Below are 26246 nucleotides of genomic sequence, written 5' to 3'. Positions count from 1 at the left end.
AGCAGAGTGGTGTGTTGCACTGTAACACAGGAATTGAATGGTATATAATGATGAGCTTCCACACCTGCAGTTCTTTCGTTTGAGCAATCTTTAGTGACAGCAAATGTACTGGCAGCTTTTCTTCTTTATTGTCAAACTACTGCTGAAAGCAAGTGATTGTTTTTTTTATATATTATTAGACCTCATACATAAAGCAACCCCTGTGATCTTGTTTTGACCCAGTCAATGACCCACTGATGATTTGGCCCCCTCTGCTATGTACACATTAACCATAAAGCAATAACTCAGAGCAAGACAGGTGCAATTTCCAGTCTGAATTTCATTACGGTTCGCTCACAGCCTGCTTTAGCTCCATTGTTGTGAGGCGGTAGATTGCCAGGAGCAGAGCCCTCTGTGTCTGTCGGCAATGCAACACAGCAGCTGTGAATGAGAAACGAGCAGCGTTCTCCATAAATTAACATCCTTCCTCCTTGCACAGTTCAAGGGCCCCGGCTAATGCAAAGAGGAGCAGACAGGGCCTGGCTCTATGAAATCAGAGCAATTCTTCCATGACATAATTGGCTCAAATCTGAGTAACTGATGAGTAAATTAGCAAAAACAGGGGAAAAAAAAGGCCTGGAGTGGAACGGAAAGCAGCAGGATAAGATGAGGATTAATGGTAGCACACGCCACAAGGCAAAACTGAGGTTACAGGTGCAGAGAAAGTCTAGGTAAGAATCAGTCAGGGCCAAAACACTGTCCACACAAAAGAACAACGTGTGCGTATCAACCCGACAAATCCAGCTGCTCACCCACCGAGCATCCAAAGGTCCAGACTGGTACACGACTCCAGGGAGGATCAGCTGAAGCCCCTGAGGCGTAACATTAGTGAAACCACTGAGAGTGAGTGCACTAGTAGCGGGAAGGAGTCCAGAGCCTTGAAACTGAACCCCAGATCCACTTAGGGAAATGTCAGCTCATAACCAGCCTCCCCTGTTTCTATACACAGCGCGCCCCTTCATTGTTACGTTACCCGGCGGAATTAACTGCCACAAGTACCTTGTCATTGTTTATTTGTGTGGCCTGCATGTCATACGTTACTGTCTGGAATATATGGTCAGTTCTCTTGGCTTATCACAATGCATAAATGCTTAAGTTCATCATATTTGGACAAGCAGGCTACTGGTTTAACTGGATAAAGCAGGATTAGCCAGTAAACATGGGTCTGAATACCCAAGATGCAGCCAAGTTGACTACATGTTCAACAAAAATAGTTTCATCATTCCCACCAGCTTTTAACCTCAGATAATTAGGATCTTGAAATACTGAAGCAAAATCAAGGTGCAGCTAAAAGGAGCTTTGGAGTGTACAAAGGGAGTCAATGGTGACACTAAGCCAGTGTTTTATTCATGTTGCCAGGTGAGAGCCCTGTGAGAAAACAGCCAATCACCGACAATGAATCAAAGGCAAAAAACGTGAGCAGATTAAAGCGAAGGCACCATGGTGATATCACAAGCCATTAAGAGACCCATACATGTATTTGATGTTCTCACTGTGCATTAAATCCATTCTCAAATCTCTGATCAGCATCTCTGCCAGCCAATTACAGGCCCCACAATGTGAAAGAATGAGGCGCAATAATACATCCAGTCCTCCATCCATCCTGCACTGATTTCAACACAGGGATCATTTCACCCAGCAACAAAGCTACAGAACCAGGATCCGACCCGCATTACGAGAAGGCACAGAAATCCCGTTGACAGATTAACGAGAGAAACGTTTGCACACCAGAGAGAGAGAGGGAGAAGATCCTGAAAATAAAAGCGGGGTTCGCTCCTCGGCACTTCGCTTGCTCTTGTCATTGAAATGACTGTCACGGGTTGCCTGTCATACAGGGGGAGCGTTGTTAAAACGGAAGGGAGGAACTCAGTGTTTCAACACTGTAACATGCGAATTAAATAAAAGCAAAAGAGCTACACGCAGGCTGCTAAAGAGGCTCTGGGTCGGGCAGAGACAATGCACACACACAGCGGACACACACATCACACCGCACCTTTCACTTGGGTCTCATAATCCGCTATGATCTCCTTATCCTTCCTGATTTTCGTAGATGACATCGTTCCTCGGGTTTTAGGGCGAGACCCTGGAAGTCGAGGACTGTCTTGGGTCTAAGGTGATGATCCCCGACTTGTAACGTTGCAGCGCCGTTTTCTTCTTTCTTTCCTCTCTCAGTGGCCGGGCATTGAGGAGAACAAAAAAGCTTAAATGTGCGGTATCCCCGCAGTCCGACACTTTAAATCACCTTTTCGTGGATATCACTGCAAAAACGACACCGGTGTTGCATTCTTTTCTCCTTTCTCTGATGGTTATGGGTATTTTTTTCTTCTCTGGCAGAAGAACCGAGTCCACCTCCTCCTCCTCCTGCTGCTGCTGCTGCTGCTTGCCACCAGTCAAGTCAAAAGCTTCAGCAGGAAAAACCAAAAAACACAAGCGAGCTCAAAACTACCATAACAACATGACGAAGGGGAGCGGAACGACGCTTGAAGATTTCGGACAGCCCGGTCCTTTCAGCCAGCTTCTGTGTCCAGAAATGAGCGGACATGCGTGTCGTACAGAGGAGCGAGGCAGGCAGACACCAGCCGTACTCTGACAAATTGCGCTGCAGGGAAACAGGAATTTAAAAGATAGTCACGTGAGCCTCCTCATAGTCAAGCGCCAGTCCGCCGCCCTCGCGCGCGCACACTCACACACACACACACACGTTATCATTGTAATTGTAAATGTAATTAATGTGATTTAAATTGACACCATATAGACAAATCTATTGGGACACCTTGACCATTCCAAATACGTAGAGTGCTGGATGGATTGCTGAGCCCCCATCCCTGGGGGGGGGGGGGGGTTCTGGGGGAGTTTTTGTTCATTCATGCAGTAGAGCATTTGTGAGGTCAGTGATGTTGGACAAAAAGGCCTGACTCGCAATCTTCATTCCGGTTCATCCCAAAGGTGTTTGATGGGGTTGAGGTCAGGACTCTGTGTGGGCAGGTCAGCTTGTCCCAATACTTTTGTCCATATAGTGTATTTAGAATGTGGTGTAATGGTCAGGTGTCACAATACTTTTGTCTACGTAGAGTATCTTGACCTCGTTTTCAGTTCACGTTTTACACGTCACATTCATATCAATAAATGTAAATGTGCTAATCAAAGTTATTTGCTTTAAAATATGGCAGATGAGAACCATGAGAGCACATGGAAAATAAGCCATGATCATGATGCACTTAAAATATTATAACAGAATGCAAAAAATCTGACAGATTCGGTGAAAATGAGTGTGTGTTTTTGTGCCTGTACACCTGTGCCAATGCGATGGGGATCATGTGTTTCTTACGTGGAAACAAAAGAATATTTGAATTCCTATGATGCAAAAAATGCAGATCTTCAAAGCACTGTAGCGACAGGGACTGAGTGTGCTTACTGACAGACACTGACATCTCAGAGCTTCACTGTGTTTTCAGCAGTCTATAGACAGTCTATGTAGGAGTTTGTTGTCTGTCACCGTCGCTGTTCCCGATTCAGGAGGGAGCAGGCTGCTGACTCACAATGAGGTGATTCAAACTGCCACACTGCAGAAGCCCTCTGCATTTCATTTCCACCTTCAGCACACTGGCTGACAGGTAGGAGGACATTTTTGACAGACCTTAGATCTACTTTTTGCCACATTTGACAAGAACAGGTAAAAGAAATGTGCCATTTAGGCATTACAAAATGTTTACGATATGCCTGCTTAATTACAGAATAAAAATACCTGCTAAAGGTATTTTTCACAACCTGGCAACCCAAAAATGTTTCTACAAATGGCTTGTAACCGATACATCATAAAGCATTTGTAGTAAATAGTGTTTTTATCATTAATGGCACACCCTGATTCCCTGAAACCCATCGTGAATCATCACTGAAAGCTTGAGCCTCATGTCAACCAGCAACAATAACTTAAAATTCAATGTTACATGAATCATGATGAAATATGAAGATATTACATTACACACACAGAAGGTGGAACAATTAGCTTCGTCACCCTGCTCTAACTGAACAATTACAGCGACGGGGAGGGCTTCTACATTGTTCTTCTTTTTTTTTCTCACCTTATGAATATCCGCTTACACAAATGTCAGCTGCACTCCTTCTTTCCCACCACTGATGACTTAAGAAATCAGGTTTGAATTCTTTGCTGATCTTGTGATGTCCAAACATATTTTCTGTCCATTGAACACAGCATGCACAGGCCTCTTCACAGGAGTAAAAGCCCCTGAGGAATTTTAAACGGCCTCAGGTGTGTGTGTCTGTGTGTGTGTGTGTGGAGATGTCTGTGTTTGTGTCGTGAGTCTGGATGAGAGAGATAGAGAGAGAGAGAGAAGGATGAGTGTCTTCCTGTATTGTGTGTCTCACTGTGTCAAGCTGTCTTTTGTGTCTTTGCAGCTCCGGTGGTGAGTCTAAGTTGCTTGTCAGGCCTTGTGCGTCGCCTTCTTGTCTGAGGGGTGAAGCCGTGAGAGAGCCGACACTTCACTTGTGACACAGAGGCCTGCTGGAGGTTCAGAGCAACAGCGGGATGGATTCTGCTTTTGTTTGTGTTTATCACAGAGGAGTCAGCAAAGGTAACCTTTCTGTAGTCCCTTCATCCCTTCCCATCGTCCCTCTGTTCCTCACCCCTACCTCTCCCACCAGGCATCTCAGGGGGGAAGCCTGGGAAACTGCGACTTTACTGCTGTTATGGCACAAAGATCCATTGTGATATCACTTTAGTAGTCACATCTGTAGAACGAGAGTGGGTGAAAAGCTGAAAAAAATGCCCCTCTGGGCCTGATGACAAGAAAGTGTTGAGACATGCAAATGGCTTTCTTCTGCACAGCAGTAGATTGAAGGGAATTGCTCTAATAACAATGAATTTATCAGATTAATTAATTCCACATTTCATTGGAAAACGAAAGAAAATTAGCAAGAGTGGACATACAGACATGTTAGATGCCTCAGTCACCAGGATATCCTGCTGTGAATCACTTCTAAATGACAATGCAGGCCTATAAACTTCTTCACATTAATACATTTTCAGTGTATTTTTAGCTTTAAATTAACACTTACATCAACCTCAGCTCATACTGTATGTTGAGAAAAAAATGCATAGGTGAGACTTGTGTGAAGGTGTTCAACTGAAATGTCAGGATGACTGCCAAAAGTCTGGCAAAGAAGATGCTGGATAAGACCTTAAGGCTGCTTCTTTTTCCTTTTTCTTCACCCAGTGGAAGCTTTGCATGGACATGTGTGAATTCTGATGTCGCTCATAACGGCGCCTCTTTCAATCTAAAAGGTCTTTGCCCTGTGGGAAACTTCTCAAAGGCAGCATGTGATGGAACGTCTTTGAATCTACAACACCATCAGACATGCAGCGCTGATCCTTAAGAGACTAATCTGCAGTAAAATGTTGCAGGGTGGAGAAGAGAGTGCAGGTTTGTCCCTTTTGTGCACGGCTTCTTGCCTGTGTTTTGTTGAGTTGGGGTCAGTGGCCGCCTTCCTTTCACACCCACTCAACCTCAAAGCTAGGTTAATTAACAAATGAGGTAGAAAGACGATAAATGAGTGCTCTTTGGGCCCTGGATTAACAGTGTTCAGTGTAATGAAGAAATGACCGGCCTTGCTGCTGTCAGCTGGCTGTCAACCGTGCTGTTAAATCTGTCTGCAGCGTTATAAAATGACCTCACGTGTTTTTAATGGTTCCCATCTGTGTTCATATCTCCAAGTAAACGTGAAGCTGATTTCAGGCTGTGCTCACGATTATTTTTTCCTTCCAAAATCGTTAAAGGTTATAGAGACTCTGATTGGTGATACAACTGGTTGTGATGCAAGTCCATCAAAAGCAAATCACCGACAGCTCCTGCTGCAGTCTTTGACACACATATCATGATGCTAATTTACACAGTCATCAATAAATCATCAAGACCGCACATTGGGAAAGAAATGTCTCCCTGATATGCCATGTTGTTTCTCCCCTAAGAAGTGAGCTCCTGTCTCTGTAGGCATAACTTTTGTTCGAACATGTGATACCACATTGAGAGAAAGATCTGAAGGAAAATCCCAGCGAGGATCTTCTCAAGACTGGAAGAAAATCTTAATGTAAAATCCCACAGGGTTTATCACACCTGACTGCTTTGAGGACGCTCCCCTCATTCTTGCATGGTTGTCTTTTCTCCACATTGCATGTCACTGCAGCTGAGGTTACACACGAGGCTGAAAACATCTTAACAGATCAACCTGCATGGATGGCACCTGAGATCAAAGAGGACCATGGATGAGTCTGTGTGATCTTCTGTCTAAGGAGCGAACCGGGAGCTGCACTACTCTTTTAACTCTGAATTTTATTTCCGCTGCCTGCTACTCTTTGCTTATTCTCTTTGCAGAGGGAAATAAAAAAAAAGCATATATTATGCAAAAAGCTGTCTTTGCCAGTGTGTTTAGAAGATCATTAAGCTGAAGTGACTGTACTCGACACACTGCAGCGCTGGCCATCTGTTGTGCAGGACTTTTCGTTCCCTGACGTGAACACACGCCCACTTGTCTCTCAGACTTCACACTTACTAATCAGTTAGAAAGAATGAAACACAAAGTTAGAAAAACAACCAAACATTTTCGATAAACATGCCGTGTGCAGAGTCAACAGACGCGAAACAGGTTATGATATGGGTTTTTTTTTTTCTGTCACAAAAAATACCGTGTGGATAATGAATTTTAAGTTTTCGTCTGTTTGTTCGTTTGTTTGCTTGCTTTAAACTTAACCTCATCACAATAAATAAGAAAACAGGTAAACATAACAACAACTGCCATTTCCTTCCTCAGGTGACAGAGAATTATCACATGAAGTTAAAACTATTGCTTCCACTGCCCAAAGGTTCAATTAATCACACGAGGACAGTGACACATTGGAGAAGACAGTTTTTCTTATCCCCACTCACTAAATAAACAAATGACACGTTTAGAAAAGAGATTATTTATCTCACTGTTGATGAATGTATACTTGATCATTAATAAATTCACTATGAAAGAAATATTAGGAAATGACAGTCACTGGAAAATGACAACAACAACAACCCTTAATTCCAGACAGAAATGGAAGGAAAAGATGGTTATCCTCCTTTCTTTATTTGATACTGATGTGAGACTGACAGGCATTTGATATACTGCACACTGAACTTCTCTTTTCATGCACTATCTGTCTTATTTGTCTTTGTTGTATGATGCTGCATGAATGTTTTTAATCAGCACTCTCTGTCTCTGCTCAAAAAAAACGATATCATTGCGCCCTCTGCCGATCACTTATGGGAGAGATGTACCCGGAAGTGGTAGCTAGTCTCAATGAATGAAAACCTGTGATCAAGATTAGTTTAGCTGGCGCCGACTACACTTCCTGTTCGGTCTTCTGGATATCAAAATATAAACAACGTTTGTACACGGGTTTCGTTAAACTGAAGAAATACATTTTTCTGTGAAGGATTCCATTGACAGAGTTTTTAAACTATGAAACTTTTCTGCTTCGTATTGGAACAAACATCCATCTGTCCCCTGCATCTTAAACTGTCTAAACTTCATATCCTTAAGTAATTTTTGTTTTTCCTTGTCTTTCTTTTCCTTGTGTCTTCTTTATTTAAACCAACATGCCTAGAATGTCATTAGTTGATGTGGCTGATTTTGAGGCGTATTTTCACATTAAGACTGTCCCGTTGTCGTTCGGCTAAATGGCGCTTTTATGCTGAAGGATTTTGTCCGGAAATGTTGCTGTTGAGCGGAAATAACATGTTGTCGCCTCGTGTTTGACAGGGTGGTATGACTGCAGTTAGCAAGATATACATAGGCCTTTAATCAGCACCTACAGTTCAAACGGTGGGCTTATCACATGAACACATTTCATAATGTGGCAGCGGTTTGTTTCAAAATCCGAATCAGTGGCTAAATTTGCCTTGTTTTTTTATTCCTAACAACTTTTTGGCTCCTCAAAGCTAACGTTAGCCTGCTAAGTCAACTAGTAACATTCCTTCTCCTTTGATAACGTTACGAGTTTGTACACGGTATTCAGAGAAACAAGCACTGACATGCTAACTTACGACAGCATTACAGGACTTAGTAGTTGTATAAGATACGTTGTTCTCCTGCAAATTACTCTCATTGTATGAATGTGGCAAAATATGCTGCACTGACAGTTTGAATGTTTCTCCCTTCAGCTGTTACATGTGAACTACTGAGCTTGGTGACACATATCATCCAGTTTTACCGCTGTGTCTAGTACACACGTATAGTATGTCCTCCGTGGATAGTGGGCCTGCAGAGCACGGCCCTGACACTGAGAGTGATGTCCCCACTGGAGACATCATCACCGTCACCATTGGAGCCACCGTGCCCACGGGCTTCGAGCACACTGCTGCAGAGGAGGTCAAGGAGAAGATCGGAGTCGATGCTCGTATCAGCAAGGATCGCGGGCGTATATACTTTCCAATAACCACTGACAAGCTTTTTCAGGTACCAAACTGAGCTAGAATATGCCCTGTTTTTCATAGATGTTTAACACTGTCAAAATGTATTATGGTCTTCGGAAGCCGAGGTGGTGATATGTTGGATCCCTCCAGTTTAAATTACCAGATGTACAAATAAACCTACATCTAAAATACGTCTTTGTGGGTGTCTGTCTTTCCTTCTGTCTGTTCACCGAATTCCTTACTGTAGGTTCATCTTCTGAGGTCTGTGGACAACCTGTTTGTTGTGATTGAGGAATATGATCATTACCAGTTCAAAGAATCAAAGGTAACTTATAAACAGCTTGATTGTGTTTGAGACTGATGATGAGCGCGTTATCGTCAGGGTATTAAACAGTTTGTTTTGTACAGGAGGAGACACTGATGGAGTTCCAGCAGCTTGCCTCTAGACTTCCCTGGACTAATGCCTTAGAGGTTTGGAAACTGAATCGCACCCTAAAAAAGAAGAAAGGCTATCGGAAAGGAGGGACTGGCCCCAAGGCAAAGCCTAATAGTGAGGTCAGTGATGCAACTGTGGCTAACCCTGAGGAGCAAGCGCTACCTGAAGTGGCGTCAGCTGCTGAAAGCCAGACAGAGGCGGAGAGCATGCCTGATGAGGAGTCCAGCATGCAGCACTCAGGGGAGGCAGCACCCGAGGCCAAGCTCATCAAGTTTCGTGTGACGTGCAACAGGGCTGGAGACAAACACAGCTTTTCCTCTAATGAGGCAGCCAGAGACTTTGGTGGAGCCGTGCAAGAATTCTTCCAGTGGAAAGCTGACATGACAAAGTTTGACATAGAGGTGGGTATTCTTGTTCAGACTGGAGTGACACAAAGCGAATGCCGTCGCACCAGCCCAAGGAAGCTCTGGCTGTTCCGATAAATTTGCATGATATAACCTAATGTTTAGCTTAAGGAGTATCAGAAGAACAAATAACAATGCGGTTAAGTAATGTTTTCCATGGAGATAAGCTGTTCATATTATGTGGGAAACTGAAAAAAGCTTCTGCATTGTACCATGTTGTTGAAATGATGTGTTTAGTGCCTGTTCTTAGTTAACTGATATTCAGATGCTTTCAGATGTTTAGACACATGTTGAAACAATCAGTAAATCACCCTGAATGAAAGATATTCAATTTATTATCATGTTTGCCAAAAAAACAGCAAATCCTCACACTTGAAAAGCTGGAACTACGTCATGTTTGGTATTATTACCAAAAAATTACTGGAACAGATAATCCAAATCATAATAGCTCGTAATTAATTTTCTGATGATTGTTGTGCTGATTGATCTCAAATCATGTACTGTGTGTAATCCTGTAGGTGTTACTAAACATACACAATGAAGAGGTGGTGATCGGCATTGCACTCACGGAAGAGAGTCTCCACAGGAGAAACATCAGTCACTTCGGACCCACTACTCTGCGATCTACGTTGTGCTACGGCATGCTCAGGTGACCTCACCCATCACTGTTTAACTCGCATTATATTTTCTACCTCAGTGTAGACACTTAGTGGATGTCTGCATGCAGCTTTTTTTTTTATTAATGTTGACATAACCGACGTGTGCAGACACCCAGTGAAGTAACAACAAAAGTGAGTATGTTTCCATCCTACTATTCGAACGTTTCAGTCATGTTGAATGATTTTAGGTCAAAGAGTGAAGATTGTTATGCTTATAGTCATAATAACAGGTGTGATCAGCTTGGACAGGTACCAAGCTCACATAGGGAGGAGAAGGTGTGTGTGTGACCAAAATAATGCAATCACACACTAACTAATAGCAGATGAATTAATGTGGCTGCTCCCACTCATGCAAATAGAAGCACGTTAAGAAAAAGGTCTGAACGGACAAGGACAAAACATACACGCACAAGCAGGAATCTGAACTACACTCTTGTTTGTTTTTTGTTGTTTAATAAGAGCCTATTAGGGTGCTACGTCTTTCTGTGTGCTCTCTGTGTACTGCAAGCAAATTTAGCCAAATGACAGATGCAATAAAAGGATCAATATGTTTTTACTTGGTGTGGCTATACAACAGTCCCTCATCTGAAAATAGACATGGCTAATTGTGATGATGTAGGCTTGAATGTGACTGATTGTAGGCACGTCCAGCGCCATCACGCGAACCAAGAAAAACTCTTCTGTGTCGCAATAAACAAGTGTAACAATAACAGGTCACACCTCAGTTTATTTTTAGGTGAAACAAAATGGATAAATAACACTTCTGCTGAATAACAACATCCATGAAGATAAGCACACATTTAGGAGTGTACAGTGTGTGTTTTTTAGTGTTTTTAAAACACCAGATTTTCTAAAAGATTTAGTAAACCTCTTAGTCTTACTGATCTGTGCACCTTATCAAGAATCGTCTTTTGGTAGTTCATGCTTGTGTAGCATTTGAAACTAAACAGTAATTTGACTACTGAGGTTTTCTCATGAATTAAATACAGTTTTGTTACTTGCACTTGTTCAGCTATTATTTAGGTGTTGGTTTTGGGTGTCGTCAGCATGTTAAGTGACAATACGTGCCAGGTTCTTGGATGAAGCCTGGAGATTTCAGTAGGACACATTAGAAGTAGAACTAGCAGGGAATGGCCCTGAGTTTCAGTTATTACTGAGGGAAGGCAGTGGTTTATAGCTGGCACAACAGAGGCAATTAGCCTGAATGCTCATTAAAGTATAGTACTTTCTGTACTGAGCTGAAAAGGTCATCTCAGGTGTAGTGACATGGAATGGGCTATTGTGAGATCACGCCACAGTCAGAACAGATTACTCACAGGTTTATTCAGTGTGTGATCCAAAATAAACTTTTTTGAATTATGTGTTACGCATGTCTTTGCTTTTTTTGGCACGTATCTGCCCTTATCATGCACACTGCAGATGAGCACGTTGAGAGCTGCACAAAAGAAATATAAGTCATAACAACAGAACTAAGATAAGAACTTTATTAATCCTGCAGGAAGTTGTTGAATATGCTATAACTATATACTTTAGCTATAAATAGCTATAAATATCACTTGGATGATCTTCAACTATTTCCCATTTAGAGAGTCAACTTGTCACGTTATCGGATGGTTTTTAATTAAACAACTGTCAAACAATAACATTTGAAGTGACGGACGTATCAGACACTGTAATGTTGTGGGAGGGAGGGTGCAGTTGGGTGGGGCAGTACTAGTCAGTAACTGAACTGTGTTGTGTTCACGAGCATTCTGGTGTGTGTGGTGTGGTGGCGCTAGGGAGCTGTTAACGATCGCTTCATGGAAAACTCAGTCATTATGAATGATCAAAATCAAGTAAAATCCCGAAACATTTTCGTTTAAAGAGGGCATGACTGGACAGTAGATGCGTACGCGCTACATAAATCTGTGTGGAAAGCGTTCAAATTGATTATTCGTTTTTGGAAGAGTGAGAGCGGCAGTGATTTGGGAGCTCTGAGGAGAGGAACAGCACGATTGATTGTTGCCATGTGTTGACATGCTGACAAATAATAAAGCTTCTTGTGTTGTATCTTGGTGTTACATTCATGCTGTGTTGTCTGTTGACAGGCTGTGCAAACCTCAGGCATCCGATATAATACTTGATCCAATGTGTGGGACTGGAGCCATACCCCTGGAGGTGAGACATCACTTCTGTTACTAGACTACAGAATTCTCAAAATATGTTTGCTTTGAAAAACAAAACACAAAGTGAAAACAAATAACCTCATGATTACACACTTTGTATGTGACATCTACACCTCCTCACGCTGCGTCACGCTGCACCGCTGCCTGGTCTTTAGACGGTCATTTCACGAGCAAACTACAGACTCCAAATGTCCAGTGACCAGGAAGCACTGATTGCGATGTGCTTTCACTGCAGTGAGTTTACATTGGCCCATCTACTTTTTTTTTTTCTGAAGAGAAATTGGATGCTGACTCATCTCTTATATCTGTAATCACATATAAAGCACAGAAAGTCAAAACATTTCCAGGGTCGAGACGTGCACAACCATCCTACACCAACGTCCTGATCGCTACTTTGAACATATGAAACTGAACACTGCGATTGCTGGACGTTATCAAACATGATTTGTTGAGAGCCACGAGGAAGCACTGGAGTTATTCAGTGGTAGGACGGCTTTTTATGTTAACAAAACTGCAGACTACTAATTGCGTAATGTTTTTCCTCACCAGGGGGCCATTGAATTTAACAGTTCATTCTACGTTGCCGGCGACAACTACGACATGGCGGTCAACCGCACACTCAATAACATCTGCCACATCCAGAAACGGAGGGCAGACAAGGGCAGGTGAGAGGGTGGACAGCCGAACGTGTCACGAGGAGGTCGTTTTTATGTGCAGTTTTGTGTTGCTGTTCATCATTGTGACGATTTTAACCATTTTCATGGATCCCTTCTTGCAGTGCATCTGGATTGCCCATTGACACAGTGCGATGGGATGTGTGCAGTTTACCCATAAGGACCGGCTCTGTTGACATAATCATCACTGACATGCCCTTTGGGAAGAGGTACCATAATAAGAGAGCTGTACAATACTTAGTTGATTAAATAATATGTAGAAACTATTCTACATAAGTCGATGTTTTGAATTCTGAAACAGTCTATTTGTCTTTCTTCATTCATGAAATCTTTCCTTTGTTTTTTTTGAAGAATGGGCTCTAAGAAGAAGAACTGGGACCTGTACCCGTCCTGTCTGAGAGAAATGGCCCGCGTGTGCAGACCGGGCTCGGGAAAGGCGGTCTTGTTGACGCAGGATAAGAAATGCTTTTCCAAGGTAACTGTGCTGCCAACACAATTAAGAGCAGGTTCAGCTGAGATACTGTAGAATCTCAAAACGAAATTATCATACCATTTCATATGAAATTTGAAATAAATCACAACGCAAGTCCTGTCCTGCCACCGTCTTTCCTGGTAATGATTCACGCTAGCTGTTTGTTTCACTTAATCCAAATGTTAATCTGGATGTACACTGGGCAGGATATGCGCTCAACAGACTGCCTGTTAGGGATACAACAAGAGCCTCCCTCAGTCGCCTTAGTGTTCATGATGCAGGGCCTGAATCACACCAATCAACACATTGGCCAATCATCCTTAAAGCTGTGTGAGACAGCAGAGAGATGATGATGTGTAAGTGCATCAGCAAACACAGGCAGAAAACGTTATGTTGACACTAGCTGCGTTGTTGTGCGTTGCAGGTGATGCAGAAACGTAAAGAGAATCCAGAGTCCCCGTTCTCTTCTCTTGCATTAGAATTGTACCTGCACCCTTTTGTATTCAATGTCATCTGCTTTCTCCGCAACTCAGCCAGCTTGAGCTGTGGGGACGTCATGATTTAAGTAACTAGTGCTGCTGTGGAAGTCACGCTACTAATAATACATTTAAGTGATGTTGCTTCTGCTCAACTACACTCAGTTTTTGGCCATCTTGGGTCAAGGTCTCAAGGTTGGAGGTGAGGTATGGTTTAGTTTTTATTTTATTTCTTTATTTTTCTAATGCCTTCATTGGTGTTACATACTACCCAAAGCTAAAGAGAAGAAACAGGAGTAGACACAATACGTGACATCCTGAATTCCAAAGTTGCAACACTCAGAAATTACGTAACGTCATGACGCAGCAGAAAAGACCAAACCAGGGATTGAATGTGCATTATATTGTAATTACTTTACAAAGAAGAAAAGGCTTGGTGTCATAATGTCAGGAAAGTCAGATTTCCATCAGTTTGAACGGAAGTTATTAAATTTCTCCACTGAGAGTGGGTGACACAGCATGAACCACTGTTGTGGTGTGATTACCTGCTGTTTATCAAGTCCTGTTTTTTCCTGATTCACAACTAGAATTTCCCCACTGCAGGACAAATAAATGTTTGTCTTAATGACAATGACGCAATGATCCTTTAAACCGTCTCGATTCCCAGATTGCTAGTCACCTAGTGTCTCATCATAGCACTCCTAGCAGCTGTGGAAATGTGCTTCTCCACTTTATTTAACTTTTAAACACTTTTAATTCAGCAAATTCAACTGATGGTCAGACTGAATTTGAATGGTATCCTCTGAGACTCTGCTAGAGAACAATATCATAATGCCTTATGAGATGGAGGTGGAGGTAAACGCAAACAGTGTGGAAATTAGTAGAACAGACTAATAATAAAGCGTTCAAATAAAGTGTAATGAAAGTTATGATAGCCTTTATAATATAAATGTTATAGTGAGCTACAACGACGATGATGAGATTTGACTGTTAACGTGTCACTTCCCTCTGATGTTCAGGCTTTAGACACTTTGTAAGATGTCACTGGAGATTTTTATGGCTTCATTTACTGATATAATTGAAACAAACCAAGAAACTGATTAATTTGAAATCTGTAATTTCTTAAAATTTCCTGTGCTTTTTAAAAGTGTGTTATTCCCAGACTGTCTTGTGATCAAAAAAAACTTCCATACTGGTGGTGCCAGTTAGGAGGTACTGGTGACGGGCCTCAAAAGTTTAATTCTGTGGCATGTGTACAAATTTGCTCAAACTTATAATAATAGTCAGTATTTTATAGTAAATTTGTATTATTTTGTGAAATGGAAAAAGCCAGAGTTAATATCTGTATTTCCCCCCGTCTACAATCCATCAGGTGTGATCATTTGTAAATGCCAGTGTTTTTTTTTTTTTTAATGTTGAGACAGCACCCATCAAGTTTAAACAGCCTGATGTCGTCCGCCTGCTTTGTAAAGCTCGCGTGCAGAGTCCGTTTATCCCTAAATAATCTCTAGATAATCCGTCCACAGGTTGAGTGTTGCAGGTTTAATTCGGTTCACTCGCTGGCTCATGGAAAAATACTTTTAGCGGCAGTATTTGTATAAGCAGGAATTCTCTTTTAAATCAAACAAATGTCTCATTTGTTAGTGTGCCCTCACTGGATTTATGTCGTCTCCAGGCTATCTCGAGGATGGGGGGACTGTGGAGGAAGCTGCACACTGTTTGGGTCAACGTCGGGGGTTTACATGCTGGAGTCTACCTCCTCAAGCGCACCGGGTTTGTGTTTGGCCAAACTCCGGAGGATGTCCATGAATCACAAAGGACAGCTGATACACAGGGGGACGAGAAGGACTAATTCACATCCTGCATTTAAGTTCTGACTTTAGGATTACCATTATTTATATTCACTTAATTCCGGTTTCGTGCCAAGCAGTTTTAGCTTATAATTTCTGTATTTCTCATTTGGTTAAATGTGATAACTGGAAAGAGGAAAAACTGCTTTCATGTTCAGCAGCAGTCCAATGATTCCCACACACTCTCTGTTTGACTGAAACCTGGTGAATTACCGCACGCCTCAAACCCACTGTGACCACTTCTCAGAACTGCACTCTGTCATTGGTCCTGATTAATAAAGATTCAAACAAAACGTCTCTTGATGTACTTATTCATCACATATTACATTAAGCTTGTCCACTATTGAGTTGATCAAGTTGTTTGTCAGTGATGAATTTATTTTAAAGAGACCACACAGAGTGGAATGGAAATGCACCTCAGACATGTTTTCAAGGGACATTTGACATTTGGCCTCAAACGAAGCGTGTACTCCACCCCACACGTGGACCCGATTTCTTCTTCTACTTCCATATCATACGTGCCGACCCGATGCGAAAAATGATGTCAAGGAAGTAGGCGTGTGCGTGACTCACGATAAATGACGGTAATAAGCTACGTTGTGCGTGGAGGCTCGCAGTTTGTTGTATTATTACACTTCCCTCAGCCTCTTGAGGCCGTAATACCTAAACGTAAACACTGGAGGGGTATTCCCAAACAGGAAAAAATAGTAGAATTACTTAGCAGTTTGTCAACTATTGGGAAGAAGAAGACATTAGAGAAACAAAGCCATTGCAGTAGTTTCTGTGGTGATGTTTGATGCAGATTTAACTCGGGTCTTATTAGTAGGAAGGACTTTTTCCCCACCATCTGCTGAAGTGCGGTCCAACTTAATGATGACAATAATAATAATGAGGTCAGTTACTACTAACCAGCTGTCCAACGCCCCGCGGAGTGACGTCACCCGTAACCCGTGGGCGAGGACATAAAAAAGCCGCGCGAGGACCTGACGTTACTTCATTGATTCTGAGGAGAAGTAAACACACACACACACACACGCGCGCACACACACACACGCGACATGATCTGGACCATCTTTCTGCTCGTCCAAGCCGTCCTGCTGTATTTTATCCTCACAGACAGATCGAGGTAAGTCACCGTTTGATTCAGATTTATTCTGTTCACATGTTAAAACTGTGATCACCAGGGGGGGGGAACAAAAAGCTTATTATTTTTGACATTCTGTTTTTATTTTGTTGTGTTTTGTTTTTTTTTTAAAGACATATTTTTGTTTTTGCTGTCAGTTTTAACAAACTAATGGCCGGTTTACTCGTGGCTGCTTCCAAGGAATCAATAACAATAACATGGTGGTGATATTAATAATGAAGGAGGCGCCACGCGTGTTTATTACCGCAAGCAAACTCATTTATTTTGTTGTTTGTTCCTACCGCAGTCGCAACAACGTGGTTAAAGTGCTACAGTGTTAAATTTAGGGGTCTCCCTATGGGGGATTATTACACCTCACTGGCTTTTGTTTTCATTTCAACCAATTAAAGATTACAAGGCAGGAATGTGTGATGTAACGATCGTTTCTGTAACTAATCCCCGTTATTGTTCTGTTGACTTTTAGCCTGCTTTTATAACCCTAATCTCATGATAGTCATGCAAACACAGGCTTCGCTGTGTGTACACAGCAGTACACTGTCATGTCAGTAGGTTAAAGTGTCAGATGCTGCAAGTAGCAGCTACAAATCAATCAATAAAATTTTGTCTCAGTTTTTATGTGATTTTTTTTATTTTTCTTTAGATCCAAGAGCGAGCCCCCTCTAGACAAAGGGGTGATCCCATGGTTAGGCCATGCCTTTGAATTTGGAAAAGATGCTTCCAAGTTCTTGAATCGAATGAAACAGAAACATGGCAACATTTTCACAGTGAGTAGAAGGAAAGATTGTGTGCATCTGATGCTTAAATGTTGATTTTCTGAGCACTTTTTTAAGGGGTTCTGATGTTGATTGGTTGTTCTGATGCTTCAAAGTCTGCTTGGTTTAAAAAAAAAAGTTAATTTAAACATTTACGATATTTATACTTGGGCAAACTCCCTCTGCTGAAAAAGACGGTTTGATAGACTCAAAGGGTCTTGAACAGCTGCTAAACGGCTGTTTCTTCAACTTCCAAAGTCAAGAAGGAACTTTATGAACTTAACAATGCCATTTAGAGGGACTGCAACACGAGAAAAGAGAAAGTCCTGCTTGTAAGGTGTGATGAAGGGCTGGGAATTTTAAATCACACTTGTTGTAGAATTTTCTGCTTGTTTTTATCTCGCGTAGGAACCAGTGAGATTTTCATTTGTCCTGAGAGAAAATACAAACTTTCTTATTTTTTTTCTCATTTTCTCAAAAAATGTCAACTTGACTTTTGTATTTTTGCAGAAGATTTCTTGATCTGACATCTGATCAACTCGAATGAATCTGACTTGCTTAAAAGCTGTCAAATAGTTCAGGTTATCATTGTTTTCACTGTATTTTATAGAAGAGTTTAACACTCATTCATTAAGACTTCACCACATTATACCCGTGCGTATACATCATGTATTTTTTCACTTGATGACACACAGGTGCGCGCCGCCGGGCGATATGTGACGGTGCTGCTGGATCCGCACTCGTACGATGCAGTCATCAACGACTCTGAGTCCTTGGACTTCACTCGCTACGCTCAGGTGCTCATGGAGAGGATCTTCGACCTGCGGCTCCCACATCACCAGCTGGTTAAAGCCAAAGCGATGATGACAAAGTAAAGACGTAATGAATTAAAATTCCTCAGCGGAAGCTTGCGTTGTATATTTTCATTTTCATTTTATACGAATGTAGAAGCGAAATTTGTTTATGGGAATCCACCCTCTTCAGTCTAACAAACAGTATCGCTGTGGATTTTTCTCTAGATCACCCTTCCCTTTTCTGGAAATGTACTCCCAGGGCTTCTTGTTTTGTTATTGCTCAGTTCTCACCTGAGCAGTTTTTGTTTATCGAGTAGAACTGGAGTAAAAGGAACACCTGTTCTAGTGAAATACTGGCTGCTGGGAGGGCATCTGAGAAAGGCGAGAGAATATGAGATGCGATGTTTTTCATTTTAGGGTTTTAAGGGCAGACGTTTGGGCACATGAAAATGTAGCTTTCACTTCCCAAATGTATTTATTTATATAAAACCTCAGTTACATTACATCATGTAAAATGGGTAGTGGGGCTAAGTCAACAGATGAGTTTGATCATGTGTGTGATTAATCGCACTGTTTTCACAACAGCTGGCCATCAGTGTGACATGAGTTACAAGTCTCCTTTCTGTGGGACAGGAATAAACTTTTTCCTTCCTTGTTTGCTGCAACCTTTTGTGTCCACAGGCACTTTGTGGGAGGGAATTTGGCCGCCCTTAACAGCACCTTGAGCAGACATCTTCAGGCTTTGTTGAAAGCTGAGATTTCTCAGAACCAGAAAGACTGGAAAGAGGAGGGACTGTTCCACCTGTCTTACAGCTTGCTCTTTAAGTAAGAGAGCACCCGCTAACCCTAAGACTCACACACACACACACACACACACACACACTGTCTTCAATAGGTCAAAAGATGCATGTGTTCAGGTTAAAAGCCTTCAGCTAAACAGTTTACACACAAGTCAAGCCTATGATTTTCTGTTTGTAAACACAGAAAAAAAATGTAGGATGACCACATTCTTTCACACAAGTGTTGGAGGTCACGTTTCCGGTGGAACGTTTTTTGCCAAGGCAGATGTGACTCTCTTCATGATATGAAGTGTCAGACATTATCCCGAGGTTTTCTGGAATGTGAAAGTAAACAGTATGTTACGTAGTGTTTACTGTGACATGATTACATTGTGTGGTCCAGTGAAAAAAAATACCACCTGAAAGGGGATCTCCTGATTGCTCTTGCACAGAAGAATTGTGTGGGCTGCTTATCTTCCCATTCATCAACCAAAGGGTTCGCCACATTCTTACAGTTTGTATGTCTCCTTTCCTTGCAGGGCGGGGTACCTGACGTTGTTTGGAGGAGAGCAGAACAACAACAGCGCAGAACCCTCAAGTGTCTATGAGGAGTACAAGAAGTTTGATGTTCTCTTAACCAAAATGGCAAGAGGCACTCTAAAGCCAGGTACTGATGCTAGAGACGCCTCTCGCCGTAAACTCCTTGCGGTCAACTGAAAGTGTCGTGATGAAATCGATCAGTTGTGATGTTCATCAGGCGGAAACATTACAAGCCATATGAGTAATGAGAAGGCGTGCTCGATGTTTACATATATCACCGTCTCAGATAATGTGGTCTGACATCATCGACAGGTGTTCTCTCAGATTTGTTTTGTGGTTGCCATAGCGATTTTCACTCATTCAGGTGCTTACATGGCAACTAGGAATGATCTCACTTATGCTGGCCCATCACTGTCTTCCTCTGTGAACTGGATCATTTTTTATGTCTGACTTGTTGCACCCTTCTTACGCAATGAAGCTGTCTAACTTAAATCTTATCGCTTACCTCCTCAAGTTGTGCCTGTCATACCAGAATATTATGTTCCTCCTCCACCTCTTGGGCACAATAACGCGTTATCAGGCATTTCATTCATTGACGTTCCGGTTGAGCTCAAGTGTTTACATGTGGTCTGTGACTCACCCGCTCACTCACTGTTTGTCTGTGTGACAGAGGAGAAGAGGACAGCTCAGGGTGTTCGGCAGAGACTATGGGAGCTTTTGGCTCCAGCCGGTCTGACTGAGGACTCGGGGTCAAGCCCATGGCTTCAAGCCTACAGGCAGCTCCTGCAGGAGGGGGACGTCAGTGAGGAGACACAGAAGAAGGCCTTGCTGATGCAACTCTGGGCCACACAGGTGAGTCAGACTTCAGAGGGAGAAAGACACTCTCCGTTGGCAAGGGAAGAGTTTTAGTTGGTGGTCATGTCTAGACAATAGGTAACCTGCCTACTCAGCCAGGTAAACCTGAGCACTGAGTTTCTGTCAGGTTGTTGTGTTTCTGAGGAGACTTTAAATCAAGGAGACCGAGACGGAGATACGGGGCCTGCAGTACACTTATTTGACACATGAGTGCGCTATTCACCTCTGCTGTCACAGTCTCTGTCTCTGCTGTGCCATTTGAGCCGGAGAGCCATGAAATGACCTCAGGAATATAAGATAGATTGAATGCTCTTTGTCTGACTGCAATGTTGACATGAATATTTCTTGCAAAAAATTAAAAAAAAATTGCAACTTTGCTGATAATTTGTTTATCCTGAGGACTCTTTGTATGAAAATAAATATTACAATATTAACACGGTATTAATCTGATGTTAAGTTTGACATTAAACTTTCCCCTACAGGTTGCTTATTCATGCTTTGTAACCCTTGTTACCATGGTATATGTCACAACATTTTAACACCAAACAATACTGTCATCAGAAAGTCCACATTATTAAGTTCAAACATACAGTAAGACGTTTCTGTGTGTGAGGAAGGTTTCTCACACTCAGGTCTTTCATGCACAAGCTCTGTCATCAGCAGTGCTTATGGCTTGTAAGCATCAGCTACACTTTGTAGTGACTTAGGAGTTTTTTTTACAGTAATTTGTTCACAGTTATATTTCCACAGTCTTCACTATTTTATGTGTCTACCCCATCAGAGAGTGCTGTGGTTTGTTGTACAGCTAAATAGCTTCAACGTCCTGCCGTTGGGTGCAGGCAGATGGCAGGAGACCTCAGGTTTCCAATGGCTTTCCTTTTTAAGTAAACCATTACCAGGCTGCGCTGTGCCAGTAGTGAGACTTTCCAGAGCAGGGCGCCTCTCATCCCGGAGAGAATTTTTTGAAATTTAATTAAACTTAACTTGCGTTCTTTGTTGGAACTCACTAACAACTAATAGATATGAGTAGTACTGGCGTCATGTGATTTTCTTACTTGCTGTTGCCAAATAACCGCCTGTGTCGTCACTATGCAACAGCAGAGTGAGAGAGGCAACCTTATCGCTGTCATCATGTGAGTCTTTGTTTGTTTCCAGGGTAACGTAGGTCCCGCTGCATTTTGGCTGCTGGGCTACTTGTTGACAAATCCTGAGGCCCTGGCAGCAGTGAAGACAGAGATGGACACCTCAGAGACCGCTCTGCAGGACAGACCTGTGAACACCCCTGTGTTTGGTGAGGGCTTGACCCCAGCTCGAGTAAACAGAGACATTTATTGGCAGTTGGTTGTTCCTGTTGTCAGCAAGAGGATGTGAAAACAAAGTCTTGACTGTGACCCATAGAATGAAATCTGAAATAATTTTATTTACATCTATAACAAACAATATCACAATCTGATGCAAAGGAATAATGGAAAGAAAGAAAATGAAATCTCATTCAATCAAGAAATTCTTTTATAAAGTTTATAAAAGAGTTTATAAAGCTTGCAAAAATTCATAAAAGTCTGAGAAATACTACAGAAAAGCTGCTGCTCATTTGCTGTCGTGAACATTTATTTCTGCCCCTTCCCAGATAGTGCCTTGGAGGAGACGTTGAGACTCACTGCTGCCCCCTTCATCACCAGAGAGGTAGTGCAAGACAAGACCCTGCACATGGCCGATGGCCAAGAGTATCTGCTGAGGAAGGGAGACAGGGTGTGCTTGTTCCCCTTCAGCAGCCCTCAAATGGACCCAGAGATTTATGAAGAGCCACAGGTTTGTTGTCCCGTGTTGTTAAAGTAATGTCTTTGCTGTATCCAAATTCTTTGCTGTATCAAAACCTTCCTGCGCTGCCAACAGGAACAGTAATAATTGTCTTTGGGACAAGTCGGAGGTAGACTTAAGGAGTGTAACTGGTGTAGTTGTTCACGTCATGTGGAATCCACGCCCACACTAAGCTGACCCTGTGCTACCAAGTGAGAGGTCAAACCCAGCTGTGGGCCATTGAGGGATTAGCCGAGCACGGGAACAGAAACACAGCTAATAGGCGTGGGAAGGACGCTGAAGTTAGACTGCATTAGAGAAGAGCTCTGTTCGGCTAAAAATGAGACAAACAAACACATATCAGACTGTATGATCAAGTTCATTTTTATAGATTAATTTCTCCTTTCTAATCGTTTGCACTTAATGTCTGCTGCTGCTAAAAAAAAACATGTTCTCTTTCCAGAAATACCAGTACGATCGCTTCCTGAATGATGATGGATCAGTGAAGAGAGACTTTTATAAAGGAGGGAGACGGCTGAAATATTACACCATGCCATGGGGTGCAGGGACCAATGGCTGTGTGGGAAAGCAGTTTGCCATCAATACCATCAGACAGTGAGTGTCCCAGAATTTGTTCATGATAAAACTCCATCACTGGTTAAGACATCAAAATGTTCCGTACTGGAGGACTTTTCTACTTTCAATTTTTGCTTGAACGTTCTAATTTTGTGTTTTTGTATTTACTCTTCAGGTTTGTTTACAGGGTGTTGACTAATTATGATTTGGAACTGTGTGACCCAAATGCTCAGATGCCAGGGGTAAATGCCAGCCGTTATGGATTTGGGATGCTGCAACCAGAGGGGGACTTGCTCATCCGATATAAACCCCGGAAAACACTCTAAGACTTTAAAAACAAACGAAACACATGCTTTAATGCACATTTCAACACATTCACATTGTATATAGTGTGAATATGCTCTTTGTACTTTTGTATTCTATATTTATAGTGTGTATTTATATCATACAATAAAGAATTATTTTTGATATTTATCAATAAATGTGAATAATGCATTGCACAGTAATTAATTTGTTCAAGTCTTTTTCTGTCACGTAAGTTCATACTACACATCAATTTATTATACTATGAGAAAAACTGTAATTCTGAGGCATGAGAAGGTCATTTTGAGGAGCTGCGTGGAGCTTTGGAGCATGTGGTTCTGTATGTTTAATAGAGAGCACAAGCGTAATGAGGGGACTGTCTGTACTGTAAACAGAGGTGGCCACACATCTGTCATACTGACACACGCCTGCTGTTTGCCCAGTGAAGCTGAGTGGAAAGTTTAGATTTAAAGTGTTGTTTGGAAAGCAACCAATCAGCTGCTAGCAGGAGTAGACGCACCATAGACCACAGAACGTAATGTGTTTCCAGTGTTTTCTCTGAAGGATGCATACATCAGCCTGTTTAGGCCTAATAAATCTGACTCCAGTTTAATTTGTGTCCTAAGTGTTGAGTCCTCTTGTATGGATGGTGACTTTCCCACTTGACATGACTGTGCCACGGTCCTATTCCAGTTAGGCTTCCTCTGCCAAGGCTGGATTCTGCTGTTGCACAGACCTTCTGCGCATTGTGTGCCGGCCTGTAACGCAGCTGCACAAAGCAGATATACAGTGTTGATGCTCCAAGCTGTGGCTCGCTGGCTCTGAGAGGGTTAAACTCGCACAGGCTGCAGCCGCTGGAGGAGGCTGAGTGAAATGAGCCCCTGCAGGATCCCGTTCACATTCACAAGCGCCGACCAGCACGCACTCACACCGCCAGCAGGTAGAGGAGAGGAGCTACCGAGAGTGTTCAAGAGTCTCTACTTGTTGATTGGACAGGACGGGACAAATCGGACGTGGTGGTCTCTGTAAAACTTAGATTTTTCGAACATGTCGCCACGTAGCTCATGATGCGTCCACCAGCTCCCAGCAGAGCTCCGGAGACCTGGACGCCCGTAAGAAGTTTTAACGCGTTTACTCTTGAAATGTTGCGGATGTCCGTCCTCGAGGTGAAACGGGATATAAGGAAGACACGTACGTATACCTGTCTTCATTGTGTTTGAACCTATTTTTGGCTTCACTTTTCATTTCTAAAGAGAGGAGGATTTTATATCCCACGCTGTTTTACTTTTGTGTCCTGTCCTGTCCTGCATAATCATAGTAATATTTAATAGTTTGACACCCTTATGTGCATATGTCCCAAAAAATCACTTGTGTTGCATGACTCAGATATGCGCCAAATAATGTAATAAATATAGCATGTTCAACTCAGGTAAAATTAACTGTCTATACTGGTGAAATTGCTCGTCTTTTGGAACACAAAAGTGTGTGTCTGACTTGCAGACTACAGGCTGGTCTTAATCGTAACCGGTGTTAGTATTAGTCCATCTTAATATCCCTCTCGACAAGTGGCCGGCAACACATTTGTCATTTTCAAACTCGGGACTGATCGCTGTCCCACCCGAGCCGAGGCGTTTCAGCACCGCGGACAGTGGAAGACGCCGGCGTGCGGAGTGGCAGACAGACGTCTCAGCACCGGACAGCGCTCACAAGTGGAGTCCAGTTTATCATTGGCCCCGACTCCCGCTCACCCCCTCCCCACCACTGCCTCCCTTGTCAGCAAGAAAAGCGGCTGTGCCTCTTAAAGCTGATTAAAATATCTATTTGGTTCTCTGATGAGTGGATAAACCACCTGACATTGCTGCTGTAGGACACCGGGCACCGGCTGCTCCGCAACGCCTAAATAATCTTTCTTTCTTTCTTTTTCTTTAATTACAGCCACAAGAAGGAACGAGGAGGGACCCTGATGCGGTCATCTTCAGGGTCATGTCTTCTTAATCTGCCGGACTGTACCTTCCAGCCTTTTGAAGTAACAGAGTGACTTGAGAGAAGATGATCAAAGCGGGGTCTCGGTCGGGCACCTCGCTGCCGCCGGATACGATGGACATCATCCGCAGCAAGACCCACACCCGCCGAGTGAGGCTCAACGTCGGGGGCCTCCTCCACGAAGTGCTGTGGAGGACGCTGGACAGGCTGCCCCGCACACGGCTGGGCAAGCTGAGAGACTGCAACACCCACGACTCCATCATGGAGATATGCGACGACTACAGCTTGGATAACAACGAGTACTTTTTCGACCGACACCCCGGCGCCTTCACCTCCATTCTGAACTTCTACCGCACCGGGAAGTTACACATGATGGAGGAGATGTGCGCCCTCTCGTTCAGTCAAGAGCTGGACTTCTGGGGCATCGACGAGATCTACCTGGAGTCCTGCTGCCAGGCCAGGTACCACCAGAAAAAGGAGCAGATGAACGAGGAGCTGAAAAGAGAGGCCGAGAACATGAGAGAGAGAGAAGGACAAGAGTTTACAACCACGTGTTGTTCCGAGAAGAGGAAGAAACTGTGGGACCTTCTGGAGAAGCCAAGCTCATCTTTTGCTGCCAAGGTAGTGTCCGGTTCAGCTTTTCTTAGTGCCACACTCCCGGGGCAGATCAAGTGAAAGTAGCAGTAGGTAACCCGAGAGATGGTAGCAGCACTGGCATACAGCCAGCAGACCTGTGTTGCTGAAGTTTTAAAAGTAAAGATTTCTCCATTAAAGAGTGGTGGTGGTGGTGGTGGTGTTGGTGGGGGGGATTGCTGAGTTTTGGGTCGTAATGATTAAGGTTTTAAAATATTGTTGAAGACAAAACAAGAAAAAAACAGAGTGTGTGAAATTCAGTTTAACATCCAGAGGCAAGCAGATATCTCTCTCTGAGACTGGCTTGATCTGCTGTCTGACCTGAACCAGTGCTTTTAATCTGTCACTTTGAGCAGCTGGAGTACAGGAAGCAGAGAGAGGGAGAGGGAGGGAGAGAAAGAAAGATGTTGTTGTACGTCAAAGCTGTCTGCAAACTTTTGCTTATTCATCAGCGCTGAG

The 26246-nt window shown here is 42.9% G+C and overlaps 4 protein-coding genes across 6 annotated transcripts in view; 3 read left to right on the top strand and 1 right to left on the bottom strand.

The window, feature by feature from the left end:
- Positions 1-2651, bottom strand: part of srgap3 (SLIT-ROBO Rho GTPase activating protein 3) — a 57607-nt gene extending 54956 nt beyond the window's left edge. For all 3 annotated transcript variants that reach the window (XR_006842974.1, XM_046383824.1, XM_046383825.1), the window contains exon 1: positions 2033-2651. Coding sequence is in view for 2 of the 3 variants with exons in the window: in XM_046383824.1 (XP_046239780.1) it covers positions 2033-2096 (64 nt within the window). In the remaining variant the exon portion in view is untranslated. The remainder of the gene's footprint in view (positions 1-2032) is intronic.
- A 5096-nt stretch (positions 2652-7747) lies between these two features.
- thumpd3 (THUMP domain containing 3) lies at positions 7748-15928 on the top strand. The gene is made up of 10 exons (XM_046383822.1): positions 7748-7905; positions 8244-8538; positions 8743-8820; positions 8904-9332; positions 9854-9984; positions 12082-12151; positions 12709-12824; positions 12938-13042; positions 13185-13308; positions 15457-15928. The coding sequence occupies exons 2-10, from the start codon at positions 8320-8322 to the stop codon at positions 15631-15633; spliced, it is 1449 nt and encodes a 482-aa protein (XP_046239778.1). The 5' UTR covers positions 7748-7905; positions 8244-8319; the 3' UTR covers positions 15634-15928.
- A 671-nt stretch (positions 15929-16599) lies between these two features.
- On the top strand, positions 16600-23374 carry LOC124056413 (prostacyclin synthase-like). The gene is made up of 10 exons (XM_046383823.1): positions 16600-16757; positions 17416-17539; positions 18223-18398; positions 19003-19146; positions 19640-19767; positions 20311-20492; positions 21651-21786; positions 22123-22304; positions 22756-22907; positions 23044-23374. The coding sequence occupies exons 1-10, from the start codon at positions 16690-16692 to the stop codon at positions 23192-23194; spliced, it is 1443 nt and encodes a 480-aa protein (XP_046239779.1). The 5' UTR covers positions 16600-16689; the 3' UTR covers positions 23195-23374.
- A 665-nt stretch (positions 23375-24039) lies between these two features.
- LOC124056411 (potassium voltage-gated channel subfamily B member 1-like) overlaps positions 24040-26246 on the top strand; it is a 32877-nt gene continuing 30670 nt past the window's right edge. The window contains exons 1-2 of the mRNA XM_046383819.1: positions 24040-24362; positions 25107-25775. Of these exons, the coding sequence (XP_046239775.1) occupies positions 25221-25775 (555 nt within the window). The 5' untranslated portion in view covers positions 24040-24362; positions 25107-25220. The remainder of the gene's footprint in view (positions 24363-25106; positions 25776-26246) is intronic.

The sequence above is a fragment of the Scatophagus argus genome, chromosome 3, assembly GCF_020382885.2.
Source record: "Scatophagus argus isolate fScaArg1 chromosome 3, fScaArg1.pri, whole genome shotgun sequence".
In the NCBI taxonomy this organism is placed as follows: domain Eukaryota; kingdom Metazoa; phylum Chordata; class Actinopteri; family Scatophagidae; genus Scatophagus; species Scatophagus argus.
This window is presented reverse-complemented; position numbering and strand designations above follow the sequence as displayed.

What these genes read in the sequence shown, in the direction of transcription:
- thumpd3 (XM_046383822.1), top strand. Translation starts at nt 8,320, where the DNA reads ATGTCCTCCGTGGATAGTGGGCCTGCAGAGCACGGCCCTGACACTGAG. An exon ending in ACCAGTTCAAAGAATCAAAG is followed by an intron (nt 8,821 to 8,903) that starts GTAACTTATAAA and finishes TGTTTTGTACAG; the next exon opens with GAGGAGACACTGATGGAGTT. An exon ending in ATAAGAAATGCTTTTCCAAG is followed by an intron (nt 13,309 to 15,456) that starts GTAACTGTGCTG and finishes TGTCGTCTCCAG; the next exon opens with GCTATCTCGAGGATGGGGGG.
- LOC124056413 (XM_046383823.1), top strand. Translation starts at nt 16,690, where the DNA reads ATGATCTGGACCATCTTTCTGCTCGTCCAAGCCGTCCTGCTGTATTTT. An exon ending in ATCCTCACAGACAGATCGAG is followed by an intron (nt 16,758 to 17,415) that starts GTAAGTCACCGT and finishes ATTTTTCTTTAG; the next exon opens with ATCCAAGAGCGAGCCCCCTC. An exon ending in AACATGGCAACATTTTCACA is followed by an intron (nt 17,540 to 18,222) that starts GTGAGTAGAAGG and finishes GATGACACACAG; the next exon opens with GTGCGCGCCGCCGGGCGATA.